Genomic DNA, 17,782 nt, shown 5'->3' with positions numbered 1-17,782 from the left:
TATAAAAAATCTAAACATTTTTATATCGGAAAATTGAAAAAATAAATATTTCTAATTTGTTTTTTGAGAAAAATAAATGAAGTTATTTTTATTTAAGAGTGCGAAGGATGGTATGTTGAAAAAGTATTAAATTCTGTGATTTTCTATTTAATTGTGAATTGTCTGCCGAAGGAATACTAAGTTTACAATACACCGATATATAGCTGTTTGAAACGTGAAGTGTTAAGTAATACTGGTAATTATATATCTTTGTTTGTTTGTGCAAGCTGATACGGAGACCATAACAGATAGACTTATCAAATGTGTCCAAACTCATAGCAATGCTCATCGGTGATGCCCTAGAATTTGCTTTGTACATTATTACGTTAATCCAACAAAATGGTGAGAAAAACGCACTTCGCAGTGCTTCAACCCCCTTTCTCACACTGGAAGAATGTTACTTTATGTAATAAAACAGCGAACCTACAATTATAATTACTTTTCCTTTTCTATATGTATCTAGATGTGCTATGTTTTCTGCCTCACTTTTCTCATCGAAGCTTTATGAAGATCAATTATAGGTATATGGATATAAGCTTTGTGTAATTCAACAAGCATTTGGTGTTTTTGGTGTGCATGTGGACACAAATAAAAATAATTTCATTTTTTATTATTATTGGACAACATTTTTGGGACTATTTGAGCGCGTAATTCATATAATTATGCTATGGCCTAATATCAAACCAATTGGACCAGGTTTTAACTACGTTGTATAAATTTTCACCTGGACAGGATGTGGTTTTAATTTGACGATGGCCAAGTAGGATGTAATCGGATTGAAGATAACCCTCGACTATAGCTTCATCAATTAGATTCTCAATATTTTGTAGCATGACGGTATCGGGTTTATCATCTAGATGACGTTGTAGATGGTATCGTTTATAAAAATGAACACTTAAGCCATTAAAAATGCGAAAAAAATTTGCAAAAAAAATTTACCATCGAAATTTCCTAGACATGCAATGCCAATGCTGTTGAACTTATAAGCAGAAGGATGCTGTGCTTGCACGCCCCAACCGCGTCCCTCATAGATATGACCGTCGAAGCCAATAAGAAAATTATAACCAATATCATCATAGCCCTCTTTGTACATGTGATGCTTTTGTAGGCTTTTGATTATTCTTAAGCAATTCGTTTCAAAATGACAGCTTAAGGGATATTCGGTGTGATGTATAATTACAAATTCTGCAGGACTGATAATTGATTTTGGTTTACTTTTTGGTGACTCGGCGTACCAATCCTCACGTTTCGTAATCTTGAGCGTTAAACAAAAGTACAAGACTGCAAATGCGAACATAAATAATATTAAGTAAAGTTAAAATAAAATATTTACAAAAATATTTTCAATTTCACTCACAAAAACTAGCTATTAATAAAATATTAAATAAATTGAACATTATTGCAACAAAATTTGCGTTTGCTTTGAAACGGAGTTAAAAATATCTGAATACGCATTGATTTTTGCAATTACTATTGACTATGATCGCCAGCTACGAGAGAAATGCAAGCGATATTATGTTGGCACATACGTTTTATATTACTTCAATTAATTAAACACACATATTATATGTACTATTTCTTATGAAAAATGTAATTAATATCGAAATTTCGTAACATTAAAACGCGCATACATTTCACGCAGAGAAGATGATACTAAATGTTTCTAAAAGCAGAGATAACGATAATTTTTTATTTTTATATTCATTACAAGGGGCGCATATTAGAATCGCTAATTCCTCGTAGGCCTAGAAATTCACGCTGTCGACGCCATAAATATATTTACTCTTGACTAGGGTCAATAGCGGAATCGATTCATCCATTATTGTCTGTTTCAATTCGTTCGCCCGTCTACTGACATATTTTGACCAAAAGATGGGCAATGTATATAATATTATTGGCAAACCGCGTGAATAATTGTGCTCAGCGAAATGATGTAGTGTATGTAATGGCCGAGCCTTCCCCGACTATAATCGTTTTACTTCTTTTTACACGCTATAATTATTTTGCTTAGTTCTTTTAACCCATATACTTCAAAGTATATATTAAAAGAGACAGACAGAACTGCAAATCATGGCCGACGACAAGTTGGCTTTTTGCTTATAATTCTTTTAATTTTAATTTTAATTGAATGGAACTTCAATTCTCTGCTATATTCATATCCTTCCACATATGCAGCGCGATACGCATTAATTGTGTTAACTGAGCGGCGCCAGTACATAAGAATGTTTAATACAAAAATATAATGAGCAATTATCATGAATTAGATTGCTTCTAATTTTTATGAATTGATGATAAATTTAATATTTGGCCGTCTTTCGAAATTTCAGGCTAATTTTGAAACTTGCTTTTACTTGGCAATAAAGAAGTTGAATATTTAAAGTTGTTTTTTGCATGATTTTCATTGCAAGAATTCATGCAAGACAAGTAATTTTTTTTTTTAGCAAAGATGAGCTGGGTAACTTTTAAACAAAATGATATTTCTGTTCTCCGGCGGTGTCGTGCGAGTTTACTTTCGGTTTTCCTTTCAATGTTCTGTAACCGTTTCATACTAAAAAAAAAAAAAACAAAAGAAAAAAACCACGAAAATTTGTTCTTGTAGGTGTTAAATAATATTTATTGAATTTCTGAATTTCTTTCTCTTTATATCTTTTACTTTTCTTTGCTTTCATCTTAAATTCTATATTCAGTTATTTATTAGTTATTTATTTACTTATTCGTTTTTTGATAACTTCTGTTTTATTTATTACCTTGTTATTTATGCATATCGAATAATTTTTAATTTTCTTCTAACTTACATGAAAACCGTAAAAGGGAAACAATCAAGATGGAAATCATAATAAAAAACTTTCTTCTTTGTTTTATATAAAACTTTTTTTCTTTAAATAATTTTGTAAATTATACAGAAATAAACTTTAGTTCACATACCCGTTGTCAGTCCACGTGATCTGCATATACGGTTTGCAATCAAAGTACCTTTTGGCATAATCGTTTGAAAGTCATGAGCATGATATACGACTAAATGATACGTTTTATGGAAATAAAAAATCGTACGCAGTTCTTTCTCTTTGTCTTAAGGGAAGTCACTTTGTTTTTCCCGACTTAGGATGTACCTTCGAGACTTTTCATTAATAGAGGAAAAACGTATATATTTGGGGCAACTGTGGGCATGAGCATAGGCTCTTATATAACTAATAACAATTGTATCAAATATTTGATCAATTACTGTTATAAAAAAGAATGTTGGTATTGTAAGTTTCTTGTTTTTTTTTTTATCTTTTGAGGAATTTTAGGCATATTTGTGAAAGGATTTTGCTTATCTTTAAATTGAATCAATGAATCTAAACTGGGAAATCATGTTCTAAACTAACGATGTCTAATTCAAATGATACTGTGTTAAATAACTCTAACAGCAAACGCTAAGCAAACGAAGACAGAATAGTTTTACCCTGCTAATGACAAAATGTTGTTGCCACAGCGTTACCGCGTAGCACGAGAGAATTCACAGGTAATATTTACCATTGCCACAATAGCAAATATCAAGCAAATATCTTATAAAACTTCGCTTACTAAAATTTTGGCAGCTGCTCTCATCAAAATCTCAAAAATTATATCTTGTTGGGTAACTTTTGAAGAGAGCCTTTATATAGGAAGGAGTTAAAAAAATAGATCAAATTCATAATCTGGATAAATTGGATTTTCTTGCCATATAAGAGCTTATTTTTTAGAAGAACGTTTTTACCGTGCGACGCGCAAAAAATGGAGGCCATTCTATTTAAATGTAATTTTTCATCGGTTTTTCTCGTGAAAAAATTGCAAATGTTTTCATATAATGACTTCTTGAAATAGGTCGTTATATGGGGAGTTATTATAAACATAGTGCGGATGAAGTCATTTTTCGACTTTGGTCCTAAACATGGCAGTGTACAAAATTTTATCACGATATCTTGAGAACAGCGAGCTGTAGGTTAAACGCAAAAATACTTAGAAAGGCATTCGACAGACAGGCAAGTTTGTGACGAATTGGAAAATCATTTTGAGATAATTGGTATAACAAATTTTGGATCCTTTCTAAGTTGTTCTTCGTCTTGCACACATCTGTCTAACTTCTAGGCAAAGTATAAAAATTTACATATCACGGACTTCAGCCGGATATTCAGGGGATTTTAGCTGATGATTTAAAACCCTAAAAGAGGTCGTAATGATCAAATCGCATCGTATGTTACTTTATTTTCTCTCTGCATAGAGAAACCAACGACTGCATTGGAGGCGGCCTGCAAGACAATTTTTTCTTTATCATCGCACTAGTATATAAAAATGTACAGATTCTTAGGGACTCGTTCAACAGTTTAGGGCTGAGAATATGGTAATGCTCTGGAAATATTACTCTTTGGACGTTGAAAACCTTTGAAAGGGAACTATGGATGAAGCATTATAGTCGGAAATATTGCGAATCACAGACATTCCGGAAAAAATAAAACTGAGAGCAGCAATGTCTGCGTGGGGAGTTATGTGGTGCCGTATCGGCGTTCAAAGATGAGTTGTTAGATGGGCCTTGTTTTGTCCAGAGGGCAGAAAATTGCCCATACCTGTTTACTCATTTTGGTATCCAAGAAGGGACGGGGCCTCCTAAATGGTAGGAATTCTCTGTTTACTTCAAATTGTGCTTTGCACTAATCTAAATATACTGGATAGTCCATTATCTGAACTTGTTTCAGATAACGCGACCTAATTCTAGATGCGCTTTTAAGTTTTTTAAATGAGCTAAAATTTATAATAAAGTCAGAACAACTATTATTATTGGCCAATTATATTACTGTTGGAAATAAACTCAATGGGAACATCTTTCCTCTAAAATCTCTCCTCGCGGTTGCTTGATCCTGCGCTAAGTTAGCGTTCTGAAAATCTCAAAATTAAGACAGAGTAAAGGACGAAAATAAGCTCATGCTCAGGTACACATATACATATTTCATCGATATAATAAGGATTTCACAATCCGTCAGCGCGCAAAGGCAACTAACTCAAACTGCGATTGAAAACCTATTTAAAACTTAACATAATTATTTAGCAGGATCATGTATGTAAACATTGATTGTACAACTGATGCATCAACGAATGAAACGGCGTATATAATTTATTATGTTAGTCTGAGGCGGTCGGTATCAATGACCAGAATCGATGTGTATGCAATTTTCGCATTCATTTTCGAAATTGATAATGAAGCGAGACTTGGTCAAAAATACGCCCATTGTGGTCAAAAATGCGAGTAATCCTTAAAGAAAATGTGGAATAACTTGAAGTGTTCTTCTTTGCAGGGACAGTACTGATCTTTTTTTATTCTCGCTTCGTTAATTCACTAACTAATAAACTGAGTAATTTTTGCAAAATTTTCTGAAATAAATAGTTATAAAACATCCGCCCCAAGACGAGTCTGCTTTTCCAGTTAAATATTCTTTTCATTAATTTACTTTTTTATTTTATTTCACGATGAACTTTGTTTACTGTTTTGCATTTATAGTTTTCTTTTATTTTTTCCTCTTTTTAAATTTTTGTTTTCAAGTATAGTAAAAATGTATTTAATCTTCTTTTTTTTTTCTTTTTCTTTTTCATCCTGTTTTCTATATATTTCCACTGTTTTTCATTTCATTTTATATGCAATTGTGTCGCTCGCATAGAATACTTAGAATAGTATTAAAAAAAGTTATTCATTTTGTTGTTTGTGTAAAAAGAAAATTCTCTGTTTCTGCATTTCAATTACTATTGTTGTTGTTTTTGTTTGTTGTTTGCTTTTATTATAATTATTGTTATAATTAATACATAACTATATGAAACTGTTTTCTTTGCTTTTAAGTCAATTATTGAAAGACCTGATTACTTTTGGTTTGGTTAATGCCAATTAATTTTTATACTTAGTATTATTATTATTATTATTATTATTATTATTATTTTTTTTTTTTTTCTTGGTTTGCTGTAATACAATCAAATTTCTTTCAAATTTACTTTTTTTTCTTGTTTTTACCTTCGTTATTATTGAAATCATTCTAAAAGCCCTTAATATTTACGTATATACATAGAATGCGATATACATATACGACGTAGTTTATAAATTATATAAATGATTGTTAAAAAGGAAAAAAGGATATATAGTAATCAAATAAGTGAGAAGTTCGTATACGCCTTTAGACGCATCGTCGATATTCACTACCCCTTTTGTTAACTAATTTCGTTCATCATAAAATCGATTGGAATTAGTTTTGCATTTGCAAAACTTGTGTCAAGCTTTAGCATTCAATAGTTAGCCGTCTAACGGGCAGACGGCCAGAGACTAAGAATGTGTATATATCTAAGTTTATCATTTATTAGGCAGATGAACGGACGGACAAACGGGTATTGCTCTTACGCTATGTTGCCTCCCCCCCGCGCCTTCGGCAAGTGATAAATATAAAAACCATATAATAAATAATGAAAAAAGGAAGATCTCTTGTGTTTTGTAATAAATTTATATATATATTTTTATCAATGGTATACAAAGTAGAATATATTGAACATATATACGTAATGTCTGCAACATATGTGCGTGTATGTATACCATAATAATGCTTTTTAGGTTGGCTATAATTAACATCATATGATAAATGCTTTTATTTTCTTTTTTGTTGTTTTAATATTTGTTTGAGTATTATGTGTTTACTTTTTTTTCTTTTACATTAATTAAACATTAATTATTTATGAGCACTCGCGAGCACTAATTCTTTTTTTTCTTTTCAATTATATATTGGATCTTTTTTTTGAAATAAATTTTGCAATCACTTGAATAAGAAATGCATTGTAATCGCTTTCGAAAGGATTTTGAAAATAAAAGTTTATATAAAATACAATTAAATGATACGTGAACTGCTATGTTCATATTAGTGCAGTATCTGTCTACCACAGACATAAAATAAACATTTTTTGGATCACTATTGTTCGCGTAAGGAAAACGTTTAGTTTTCGTTTTTTCAAAGGAATTAAGAATAAATATAGCTGGTTAAGGTTCCTATTTGTTTTACCTTTGGAGAGTAAATTGTTCGTATTCATCGTCTCAATCAAGTATGAGTAGTAAGAATATCCACCACCTCAAGCAAATTGAAAAAAAGAAATCTGAGGGTCTTTTATATATTTTTATATATATATTTTATATAGAAGACGATGGATTCATAATTTTTTTGCTCTAAATTTTTAGATAACTGATAGATATTTTCACAAAAAAAAATTTTAGATCTATACTTGTCAGGTGATGCAAGAATTTGACAAGAGTAGTTTTAAATTCGATTGTTCTCTTATTGTTAGCCGTTTACTTAGCTTGCCTGGAGAAACGCATGCTTCTTCTGAAATTGGATCTGCGTACATACACTTGCTTTAGAGTTTTTTCTAGACGTAGAAGTTTTTTGAGAAAATTTTTGCATTCGTTTCTATCAAATTTCGCAAAAATATCTAAAAAATTTCGATCTGCAGACTGATCTCAAGAAAACATGACGGACAGATGGATAAATGAACAGACAAGCTTGGTGATTCTAGATCAATCAGCATAATGAAAGGTGCTTGTGGATATGGCATACATTCCCACGCCTTCCATCGCCTTATACCGTAAGTGATGTAGGGTATAAGAATATTTTTAAAAAATTATATTCCTACATATACTGACAATGGTCTGTTATAGAATTTTTACTATACAAACTTTTTCGTTCGATTCTGAATCAATCTAAGTTTATTTGTCCATCTGTCTGTTTGGCTGCTTCTTTTTTTATATTCAACCTATGGAGCGTGATTTTTGAGATATTTTAAGGAAAATGGTACACTAACCAAGAACGGACGGACCCATTGAGAACGGTTTCGATAGGTACACTTTTGGGACTATTTCCCGTATAATCCCTTATTTTGAAAAAAAATGGCAATTTTCAAAGTTTCCCTACAAATGTCGCTGGATAATAGTATTTCGACATTCGAAATTGGTATGAAAAATTTTATTCAGCTGGGGCTATTTTTCGTCCCCCTCTCATATAGTCGTTCCTACGAAAGCTACATCTTTATATCGTAAAACGATCTAATTTTCATTATTTCATGGTCGAAATAGTAAATTGATATAGAAATGAACCGTAGCAAATTTCGACTAAATAGATCTATTTTTTTGGATATAATCGCATATATGGTTTCTCAGAAAACGTAAATCCAAATTTCACAGTAAGTTGACATAAAAATTAATTGGACTACATTTCAGCCGCTTAGGTCTATTTTTTGGAACTCATATATAATTTCTTAAGAACCAGAAAACGATTTAACTTTTAACATTGCGTGATGAAAATTGCTCAATAGTTGCAATTTAGCAAAAAAATTAACGGTAGGGAATTTGAATCACATAGATCTATTTTTTCGACCCCAACAAATACAGGCGAGCCTTTGTATGGTGAGAAATTTTTGGGTTTTCTATGATGGAAACATAAAATATATATAATAATAACATTTTTAGAAAGTAAATTAGAAAAAAAAAATTTGGATCGCGTCATATGATACTTTAATCATCCTCAAATATGTTGGCTTCAATAAAAAGTATGCCTTTGCCGAAAAATAATTGTGTAATTTTTGTTATGTTAAAACCAAAACGAGTGAATAATTGCACTAGGCGAAGTAGAGTAGGGTAACTAAGAACCGGCCTTGCCTGACTATAATGTTCTTACTTGCTTCAAAAAAGAAATTGCATTTATTATTCTTATTAAAAAATCTTGTATATAACAGTTGAGATTAAGAATTAATTTTGGGAGAATATCGGAGTTTCACGATTCGTAGCTTATGAAATATGTAAAGAACATTACATCTTACATCTACCCGTTGGGGAGGACGCTTATATGGGTATTTCATATATATCTTGAGTATTTCAGAAATACTTGCCTATGTGTGAATATGATTCCAAATGGCCATGCCAATAGTTCGAACAATAGGAATAGGAATGATTCAGGGTATATATATATGTATATGCACATATACTCGTTTTCACACACAGGAAAATATTTCTGTTAAATTTCAGATTAATACGTTGGAAAACCATTAATGGAAATATGTCCAAATTTTCGCCTATCCTTCCAAATTCACTTTAGTTTTCACGAGTTGAACCTATTCTTCTAAATTGAAAAAGTGATCCCAGTTTTACTCTTTAACCAATCATTACAATGTCAAATGCACACACACACATTAAGCGAGTAAATTTACTACAAACAAATTCTTTAAAGGCTTTTTTTTTGCTTTGAAAGAAAGTAGTCACTATCATCAGTAAAGATTTCTCTTTTAAATTCTATTTAATTATAATACCGTACATGAATTATGTTACGTTGTTTATATCACTTTAAAATAAAATATGTGAAATATACATATATATATATGGTAGGTCCGCAAGTAAATTCGACAAAGTTGCAGTTTTGAAAGCGATGAAATTTCGCATATGTCCGTAGGTCTTCAGCGAAAGCAATCCAACAAGTCATTTTAAACTTGGGATGGGTAGTTTTATCGCGCGTTACTTTACAGATCTGGCTTCTTCATAAATATTTCGTCTCGAAACTGGAAAGACTCTATCGCAACGTAGCCCGTAAGCTGCCCGGTAAATGGCAGAAGACCACACATAATGATAATCGCTACTTCGATTATTAAATTTGCTAACAAGTATGTTTTCACTAAATTTGAATTTTATTAAAAAAATATCGACAATTTACTTGTATATGACATATAGTTTAAAAGCAATATATATATTTATATATACATTGTACTCTCTCTCTCTCTCTCAATGAAAATTTGAATATCCATATAGACGGGTAAGAGACTATGACTAAATGAATTTAGAGTAGATCAGCCAGACTTTTCGGTCAATTACATAAGCTTCCTTATATCCATGCTGTACATGTTGGAATGGAAGATAGATTAACAATAGGTTCGCACGGTATACATTGAACGTAGACATTTAATGTAGACATTTATATATATTTCAAGTTAAATTTTGCGTGCAAGTTAGTAAAGTTTTTCGGGTAATTCCGAGAACTACAGTCCGCATGTATCTACTTTGTCACATTAATGCACGAACAGTTTGACAATTAAGAACTTTTTCTTTTGCTACTAACTGTCCGAGAAACCTTAAACCAATTTGTGAACTTTCGCGCTTTCAGACACATAGACGTGGTAAATTCGTTTTACTTTTTGTTGCCCGAGCGTGAGAGCATATATTTACTTCATAGTGTTCCGATGCATATTTGCCCCCATTACATTGCGCCGTTACAAATGGTCATTTATTATTAAATATTGAGGTTCAACTAGTTGCTTTCTTCTGTAAGCAATTTTATCTGAGCATAAGAAAGGCGAAGATATTACGTGCTACAGTTTTAACAGAGGCAGCGCCAAGGAGGATCTATAGCCGAGCGGCCGGTTGGTAAATTGTGAACATAGCTTCTTCTAGACAGTGGAGAGTGGAAAAATGCATTTGAATGTCTCCTTAACACTTTCATAATCCATAGTTTTTTTTCGATTTATACATCCGCGCCAAGGGAATATCCGTTAGGTTAACACAATATCGTTTTTGATGAACTAATAAAATACTATATCTCCTTTACCTTTTTTTGAAAAAAAAAAATTATGATAGAAAATATTTAATTTTTCGTGAAATATACTTTTTATTTAATTTCCACGTGGATTTTTTTCTGTTAAAAAATAGTTTACAATTTATAGAAAAACATTTGTAACTTTTGTGCAAAGCGAAAAACCTCATGCTTGCTCTTGTATATTGGCTCAAGGAATATTGGCAGTCAAATCTTTATTGAAACAACTTACGGTCCAAAATAAAATGTGAGTGCTCTAAAATAATATAAAAAAAAAAAACGAAGACAATAAAACACATAAGGAAATTATATTCGTCTATGTTACATCTACCATCTTTATCTTAAAAAGACTTAAAGAAAAAATTTAACTTCCTTACTCTATAACATTGGATGAGGGTGACTGATTTTTATCATTTTTATAAAATATTCTTGAAAACAATTGTCGTGTGTATGAGCAAAAAATAAATAAATTTTATCAGTAGTCATGGGTACAGAATTGCGTCTCAATTAACACTAGAAGGAATCGTCTTCGTTTTAATTCATTGGCAAGATCAGTATGTATACATTCAATGAAAAAAAGACAAGTATGCGTCAAATGGATATTCGCATACTTCTTGAAATTTTTGTAATAACCGGAACGGACAGTACCTTTCTGTAGATTTAATATATCCTTATGTGGGGTTCGTGAAACTCTTTTTCGGCATTATAAAGCTCTTGACTCCAGTTTTGAGTTTTCGATGAAGGAGATAATTATCGATATTTGGTAAGCATTCGTATATACGTATAATGTGTTCACTGGAAAATTTTTTCATAAGCATATATGTGAGATTTCAAGTCCTGCAGACTCAACTTAAAATGTTCTCCTCATAAAAATAAAAATTTATTGAAAGTTTTAAAAAAAAACAAAAATTTTGCATTTGAAATGAACAAAAGATGCTTTTAGTACCCATCATCAGTTTCTATACAATATTTAAGCAAAACGTTTAGATTGTGTATTGTATATACTACAAAGAATGCCTGTGTGCGATTTGGTAGAACTTTGCAGACAATTATCCGAAGTAAAAGTAATACTTACATACATTGCCTTCTATATAGATATGAAATAGTTGCGAATGCCTTAGTGAGCAACGATAATCAAATTAAAGGATATTGCAACATTTTCTGCAAAATACGAATTAATAAAATCTCATGAACTTCGGGTATATCTGTCATCAAAAACATTAGCAGCGCTGTTAATTAACAGGCATTTGACTGCTTGCTCTCTCATTGTCATCACTTGATGCAAACCTTCGAATAAAAATCCATGAGGTCGCTAGAAAATTGAATTTCTCGAATTCAATTATTCATAATTATGTGAAGTCCTTTGATGTTTTACTTTGAGCAAAAAAACGAGATGATTTTCCGAAGAACCCAACCATAATCGACTTGAACATTACTGAAAACGGCATTGCCATCCTAAGAAAACGTTCAATTTTCATTACACTGAATGGACTTAAGGCTAAGGAATTCCTTTTCATTTTATGATTTATACGATTTACGTGCTCTCTATTAATTAAATTAATAGATTGATTCCCGTTTGATATTCCGACGTTCGAAGAAGACAGAAGAAGAATTTTTAATTGCCCCTTTTGTGAGTAGTAAGAAAGTCAAGTGTGGGAATTTATAGGAATAGCAAAATAAATTGTTATGATTGAAATATGAACTTAAATAATTTCAAATTAAAAATTAAAGTAATCCGTATATAAAAATGAAACATATGCAAAAATATTTTTATTTATTATTTTGTTGGTATATTTGTAATTATTACTAAAGTTTTCAATTAAAAATTAAGAAAAAAAAAAAATCATGTCTTTTAACAAATACAGAAGTGAATGTAATGGTTTTTGTTTTTTTTCGATTTAAAATTTGTTAAAAGAAAACTTCTTTTCCATATAATCAACTGTATCAATCTTTGTTTTATGATCATTTTTTTTTTTTTATTTATTTATTTTTATAATTTTTTTTTTTTGATTTGGAATAATAGGAGGCGAACGGTTTGTTTAGTTTAAAGTTTATAACTAATTCATAAGATAAAATTTATTAATTAAAAATTGACTAAAAACTTTGTTATTAATATAAATAATTAAATCAACATAAATTTAAAAATAATTTGTGTTCTTAAAGCACAAGAAAATATATAAATTTTATTTTTTTTTTTAATATATAAACTGTCGGAAAATAATTAACGAAACCAATCGCGAGTAATTCTCTAAAAACGGCTAAAAATCATAAAGACGACCATTATTATCATCGACATCATACATCGACCAGAATACAAATATAAAATATATTAATAGAGACAAAAACAAAATCCATAAAAGTTATATCCGAATATTTTATATTAAGAATTGAAAAAATAGTAGAAGTGAAACAGTTTTAAAAATATTACAAATTACTAACTGAGTACAAATTGAAAGCTTATTTATTTACTTAAGAGTTTATTTTAATGAAAATTTTGGCGTTCTTATACCGATTGACATTTCAGAAATAAAATCAAAATAACCCTGGCCTTGAAAGGGAGTTTTTCAAAAGCAGAATTTCATACTTGGTTGCCTTTGCATATATGTAATTTCTCAAGTCATGTAGTCTTCATCTGTGGTTATAAAAATCTTTGAAAAAAATTAATCCGAATCGGAAATGGTACGTTTTCTCTATTAGCTCTTTTTCCTCGAAATCGCTCTATAGTGGCTACAACTTAACGTTAATGGTTTTTCTCTTTTTTTTTTTTGAATTTATTAAAAACATTTTTTACAATGCATGCATTGAAAGGTATTGTTTATTTGCAAAAGAAGTTGAATTTTTTTTTAAATAAAAGTTTCCCTTTAAAATAAACCAATGCCGCATGTTACGCAAACAACAACAATAGCAATAAAAAAAAGAGAAAAAAGGAAGAAGCTTTTAGAAATATATTTATTGCCTACAAATATATTGACGAAGATTTGTTTTCCTCAAATCGTAGGGTCATAAGAGCAACAGCAAACAAATGAACAGATTGATACTCTACGCCGTTTTCAAAGCGTATTCGTTATGCCACCCTCGATTAAGTCGTATTATGCGGGTTCCTTATATTTATGTACAAGGATCGCAGCTGTTTTTTCTGTTTCCAAAACTGAAAAAGCGAAGTTTTGTCACGTTAAAGGGTATGAAGGCCGCGTCAATGGAAGAGCTTAAGGCCATAGCAAAAAACGCAAATCGGAAGTGCTTCGAAGATGGAAAAAAACGCTGTTACACATGTATTATCTTGAATGAGATTTATTTTAAAGGGGACAAAATAGACATTGATGAATAAATAAATGTTTTTCGAGAAAAATAAAAAGGCGTGTTTTTTCTTTTTAAAACAGGCATTTCAAGTTTTGGTACTCTTGCGGTTATGATCTTCCTCAAGAATGTTAAGGTCATTTTTGAATTTTCCTATTCCTTAAAATCAAGAGAGAACGCTTTGCTTCCCTAAGCTTTTGCAGTGGTTAAGGGGCGATATCGCTGCAAATTTTTTAAGAAAAAAAAAAAAACATTTTTTTATTGACTCACTAGATATAATACTTTTTCAAAAAAAAAATTCAACGAAAATCATTTCATTTCTTGAAATAAATTTTTTTCTTAAAATTATGCCCTTTTCTCCAAACATAAAAAACGCTCCAAAAAGGCTTGTTTTTTTTTTTAATGTGGCCAATAACTCAGGAGATGCCCCCTATTAGTGTAATATCGCGATGGTCAGAAAGAAGTGAGAGAAAAGAAACAGGCAAGAAGATTGTACACCGCAGCTTTGTGGGTGTGTGACCAATGGGTAAATGTTATGCATTCACTGATTGAACACTTACAACAGCCACGAGCGAAACCTGAGAACATTGATTTGGTAATTGCGGCTTCTATCACTCGGCTGCTCATATGGATAAATTGGGTCAAGTGAATATCTGTTAGGAATTTGCAACCAAATGCTTTTGCTGTTGATTTCTTACTTCTCCTGTACACTAATAGAGACGGTGTAGGGGTTCACTGGAAGATGAGTTATTTACTCAGGAAAGCTAATTACTACCAAGGAAATTTTAACCAAAAACCAGCTGGTAACTGGTTACGCAAAAATACGTGGAGGTAGTAGTTAGTGAGTGCATGGTAGTTCGCCCGCGCCATATCAGTGCAATGCCCGAAGCTTAAATATCTCGATGAAGGGTAGTCCGGTTTTTAGCTAACCGGGATTGTATGATTAATCCGAAGGCAAGAGTGGTCTGACTCTGTTTCAGCCACGTAAAGTATGCTTAAGGCTTTCTAGTTTAAACTGGGAGCCACGGGGGTCAGTAGCCCGCTCACAATAGCCATGTATGCCTGCGGGTAAACGATGGAATTAAAATTAAAAGTTGTAAATAAAATTTTAAAAGGGATTTGACGGCAGGCTTTGGTGGTAATTGATCAACAAGGCTTTGTAAAAACTACGGTGGAACGAGTCTATTCCCTTGAACGCATTGAAGTTGATCAATTTGTGAGCCCTGACTTCTTGGGTACGCCCCTTCGGGGAGTATTCGTGGTGGTTGTGGTTTTCACTCGTTCCAAGCCAAAGGGGAGCAAATCTAGGTGCGGATAGGCCTCAACACTGACCAGACTGGGTTTATTGAGCCATACACAATAAACAATCTGGACTCTGGTGCTGTTTAGGCCCGTAGTTTATAGGGATTGTCTAACGCGCCAGGGGGCGTGGATTACGCTTAAATAACCCCGTGGCTTGGGCCACCGTGGGGTTAAACCATCAGGCATGTCGCAATCACTGTACACTAATAGATGTCTTTAGTAAGTATTTCTATTCATTTAAAAGCATTTCCAAATAAAAATATTGATAGGAGCCTGAAACCGATTAGAACAAACGATATGCAAATTATGCGGTTCTGTTTTTGACAGATGAAGCACTTTCGCGCAAAAAATCGTCGAAGAAGGTGAGTGATAAAGAATATTTGAATATGAAAGAACATATGGTACGGGGGTCGCAGACTAATGCAACAAAATAATACAAAATTTATTGTGGTAAAAAAATATGCCTGTAAGAGATGTGAAATACGCTTACAAAAGGAACTCCTCCAAATTTTTATTGTTGTCATTTGAATTTTTACTGATATATAGGAAATAACATTTTCTATCGCGATCCGCATTTCGTATTTTCGATATGTTAACATTTTTCGAAAATAACGTTGCTGTTTAATGTGAGTTTAATAATATCTCCGAACATCATTATTCTGCGAACTTTCCTTCCATCCCGAGAAAACTTGTCAAAGATACACTCTTTTCTTGTAAATTTTATGAAACATTTTTTTTCGTTATTATATATATATATTTTTATATTAATGATATTATTGCGGGCGTGGAAAAATTTTCGAGAGTCTAAAAATTTGATCTTTTGAATATAGTTGCACGCAATATTATACGTGCACTTGAAAATTTACACGCTACTACACGCTACTTGCAGTTTTATTATAAAAATGTTCACTTTTCTTTCATTCGAATGTTATAGAATATCTTTGAAATCTAAAGAAAAGCACTTGGAGAATTTTCGATAAATTAATTTATTAATAAAGGATTGAAAATTGAACTTCTCCACTCGAATATCGTTTAATCACATTACTAATCAATATTTTTAAAAACCCTTACGTATTTCTTTAGCTATAGGCATGCATGTTAAGTGAAATTCTTTCATTGATTCAAAATTATGCCAGCTATACTGCTTGTCTCGGAGCCCGCTTACATTAGGGATGTTTTGCGAACTAGTTTCCGGTTTTGTCATTTTTTTAAGTTTTTCTAAAATAATTTATTCTTTCAAAATCATTTAAATGCTTAATACTCTATTGCCTTTTTGTTTCCATGAAAGAAAAAATTGTCAAAAAAGTTCTTTTTTCCGCCGTTTATAGTGGCCCAATTTCTTAAGTAAAAGTGAAGACGTCGTGGAATATACATTTTGCCCTAAAATTCACGAGAGATTTTTAGTTTGCGTTACTTGTGTAGCAAACTGTGAAGAGATTGATTTCAAAAATTTGGGAAAACTTGATCAATTAGAAAAGAGTTGCCGTAGGTGAAAGGTAAAACTGTATAAAGGCGTTTTCATTATTTTCAGGCGTTTCAAATTCAGGTTAAATATTGAAAGATAACACGATGCCGAAGTTTAGTTTAATTTTTGTTTAGAACAATAAATTTCCGGTTTTTTCTTTGTTTTTTTTTTAAACGCTATAGACAAAGGAAAAATTATGATATTAAGCGTCACACCTTCAATTTACCCTTCAACTGATGAGTGCTTAACAAGAGCCACTATAAATAGTGAAACATATCTATCTATAAACAGAGGTAAGACTTTGTATTAAAAAGAAGAAAAGAAATTAACCGTAAAAGTTACGCTTGATGTTCGGGTCTTCAAAGCAATGAGTATAAGGGCGCTGTTGCACGGAATTGAAATTCCCTTTCTTATAAATGAATTAAATAAATTGGATTGCAAATTAAAGAATTTTTCACTTTCGCATTCAGATCAAGTTTTACGAAGAATTTTTTTAAAAACTTTTCTTTAGTTTAAAATTTTTTACATCTTTAGGCACTTCAATAAGCGAAAGATAAAAGAACTTTTCTGTTTTGTTCAAACGTCGCGTTTTGAAGAAGGCATTAAAATTCGAATGTAAAAATGTTTACTTCAATGTGCGTTACGTTTTAACAGAATTTAGAAGGGGAAAAAGATTTGCTTTTGCAATTATATGAAAATCTATTAAAGACCAATCACGTTTTTCATTCGTTTCTTTTACGAATATTGGGTGCTGCGGGATTGCGGGTTTGCCCAAATATTAAAAAAAATTTAGAGAGTCTTTTAAAAAGTTTGTAACATCGTGTGTGAGTGCTCGCTTTAATTTTAATTCAAGTTTTTCTATACGAAATGCAAGTCTTGCCCAACTTGTAGCTTTTAGGCTGAGAAAATGCCTTTCTCAGTATTTATTAATTAAGCCAAAAACTAAAAAGAAAAGCAGAATAAAGATCATTTGTTTGTTCTTCGCACGCTTTTGGTTTTAAATGAACTAGGAAATTCTTTAAATTTATTACATTGTGTACCCACTATACGCTGCTCAATATTCTTTACC

The 17,782-nt window shown here is 31.4% G+C and overlaps 1 protein-coding gene across 1 annotated transcript; it reads right to left on the bottom strand.

Annotated features, from left to right (window-relative positions):
* Positions 1-99: 99 nt before the first annotated feature.
* LOC119637880 (peptidoglycan-recognition protein SB1-like) lies at positions 100-1,673 on the bottom strand. Its single transcript, XM_038034281.1, has 3 exons — positions 1,397-1,673; positions 979-1,320; positions 100-892 (listed from the first exon to the last, which is right to left on the bottom strand). Exons 1-3 carry the CDS (start codon positions 1,434-1,436, stop codon positions 705-707), a joined length of 570 nt encoding a protein of 189 aa, XP_037890209.1. The 5' UTR covers positions 1,437-1,673; the 3' UTR covers positions 100-704.
* Between the last annotated feature and the right edge of the window lie 16,109 nt (positions 1,674-17,782).

Source organism: Glossina fuscipes, unplaced genomic scaffold (assembly GCF_014805625.2).
Source record: "Glossina fuscipes isolate IAEA_lab_2018 unplaced genomic scaffold, Yale_Gfus_2 61, whole genome shotgun sequence".
NCBI lineage: Eukaryota > Metazoa > Arthropoda > Insecta > Diptera > Glossinidae > Glossina > Glossina fuscipes.
The sequence above is the reverse complement of the archived record's forward strand: the minus strand, read 5'-3'. Positions and strand labels throughout refer to the sequence as shown.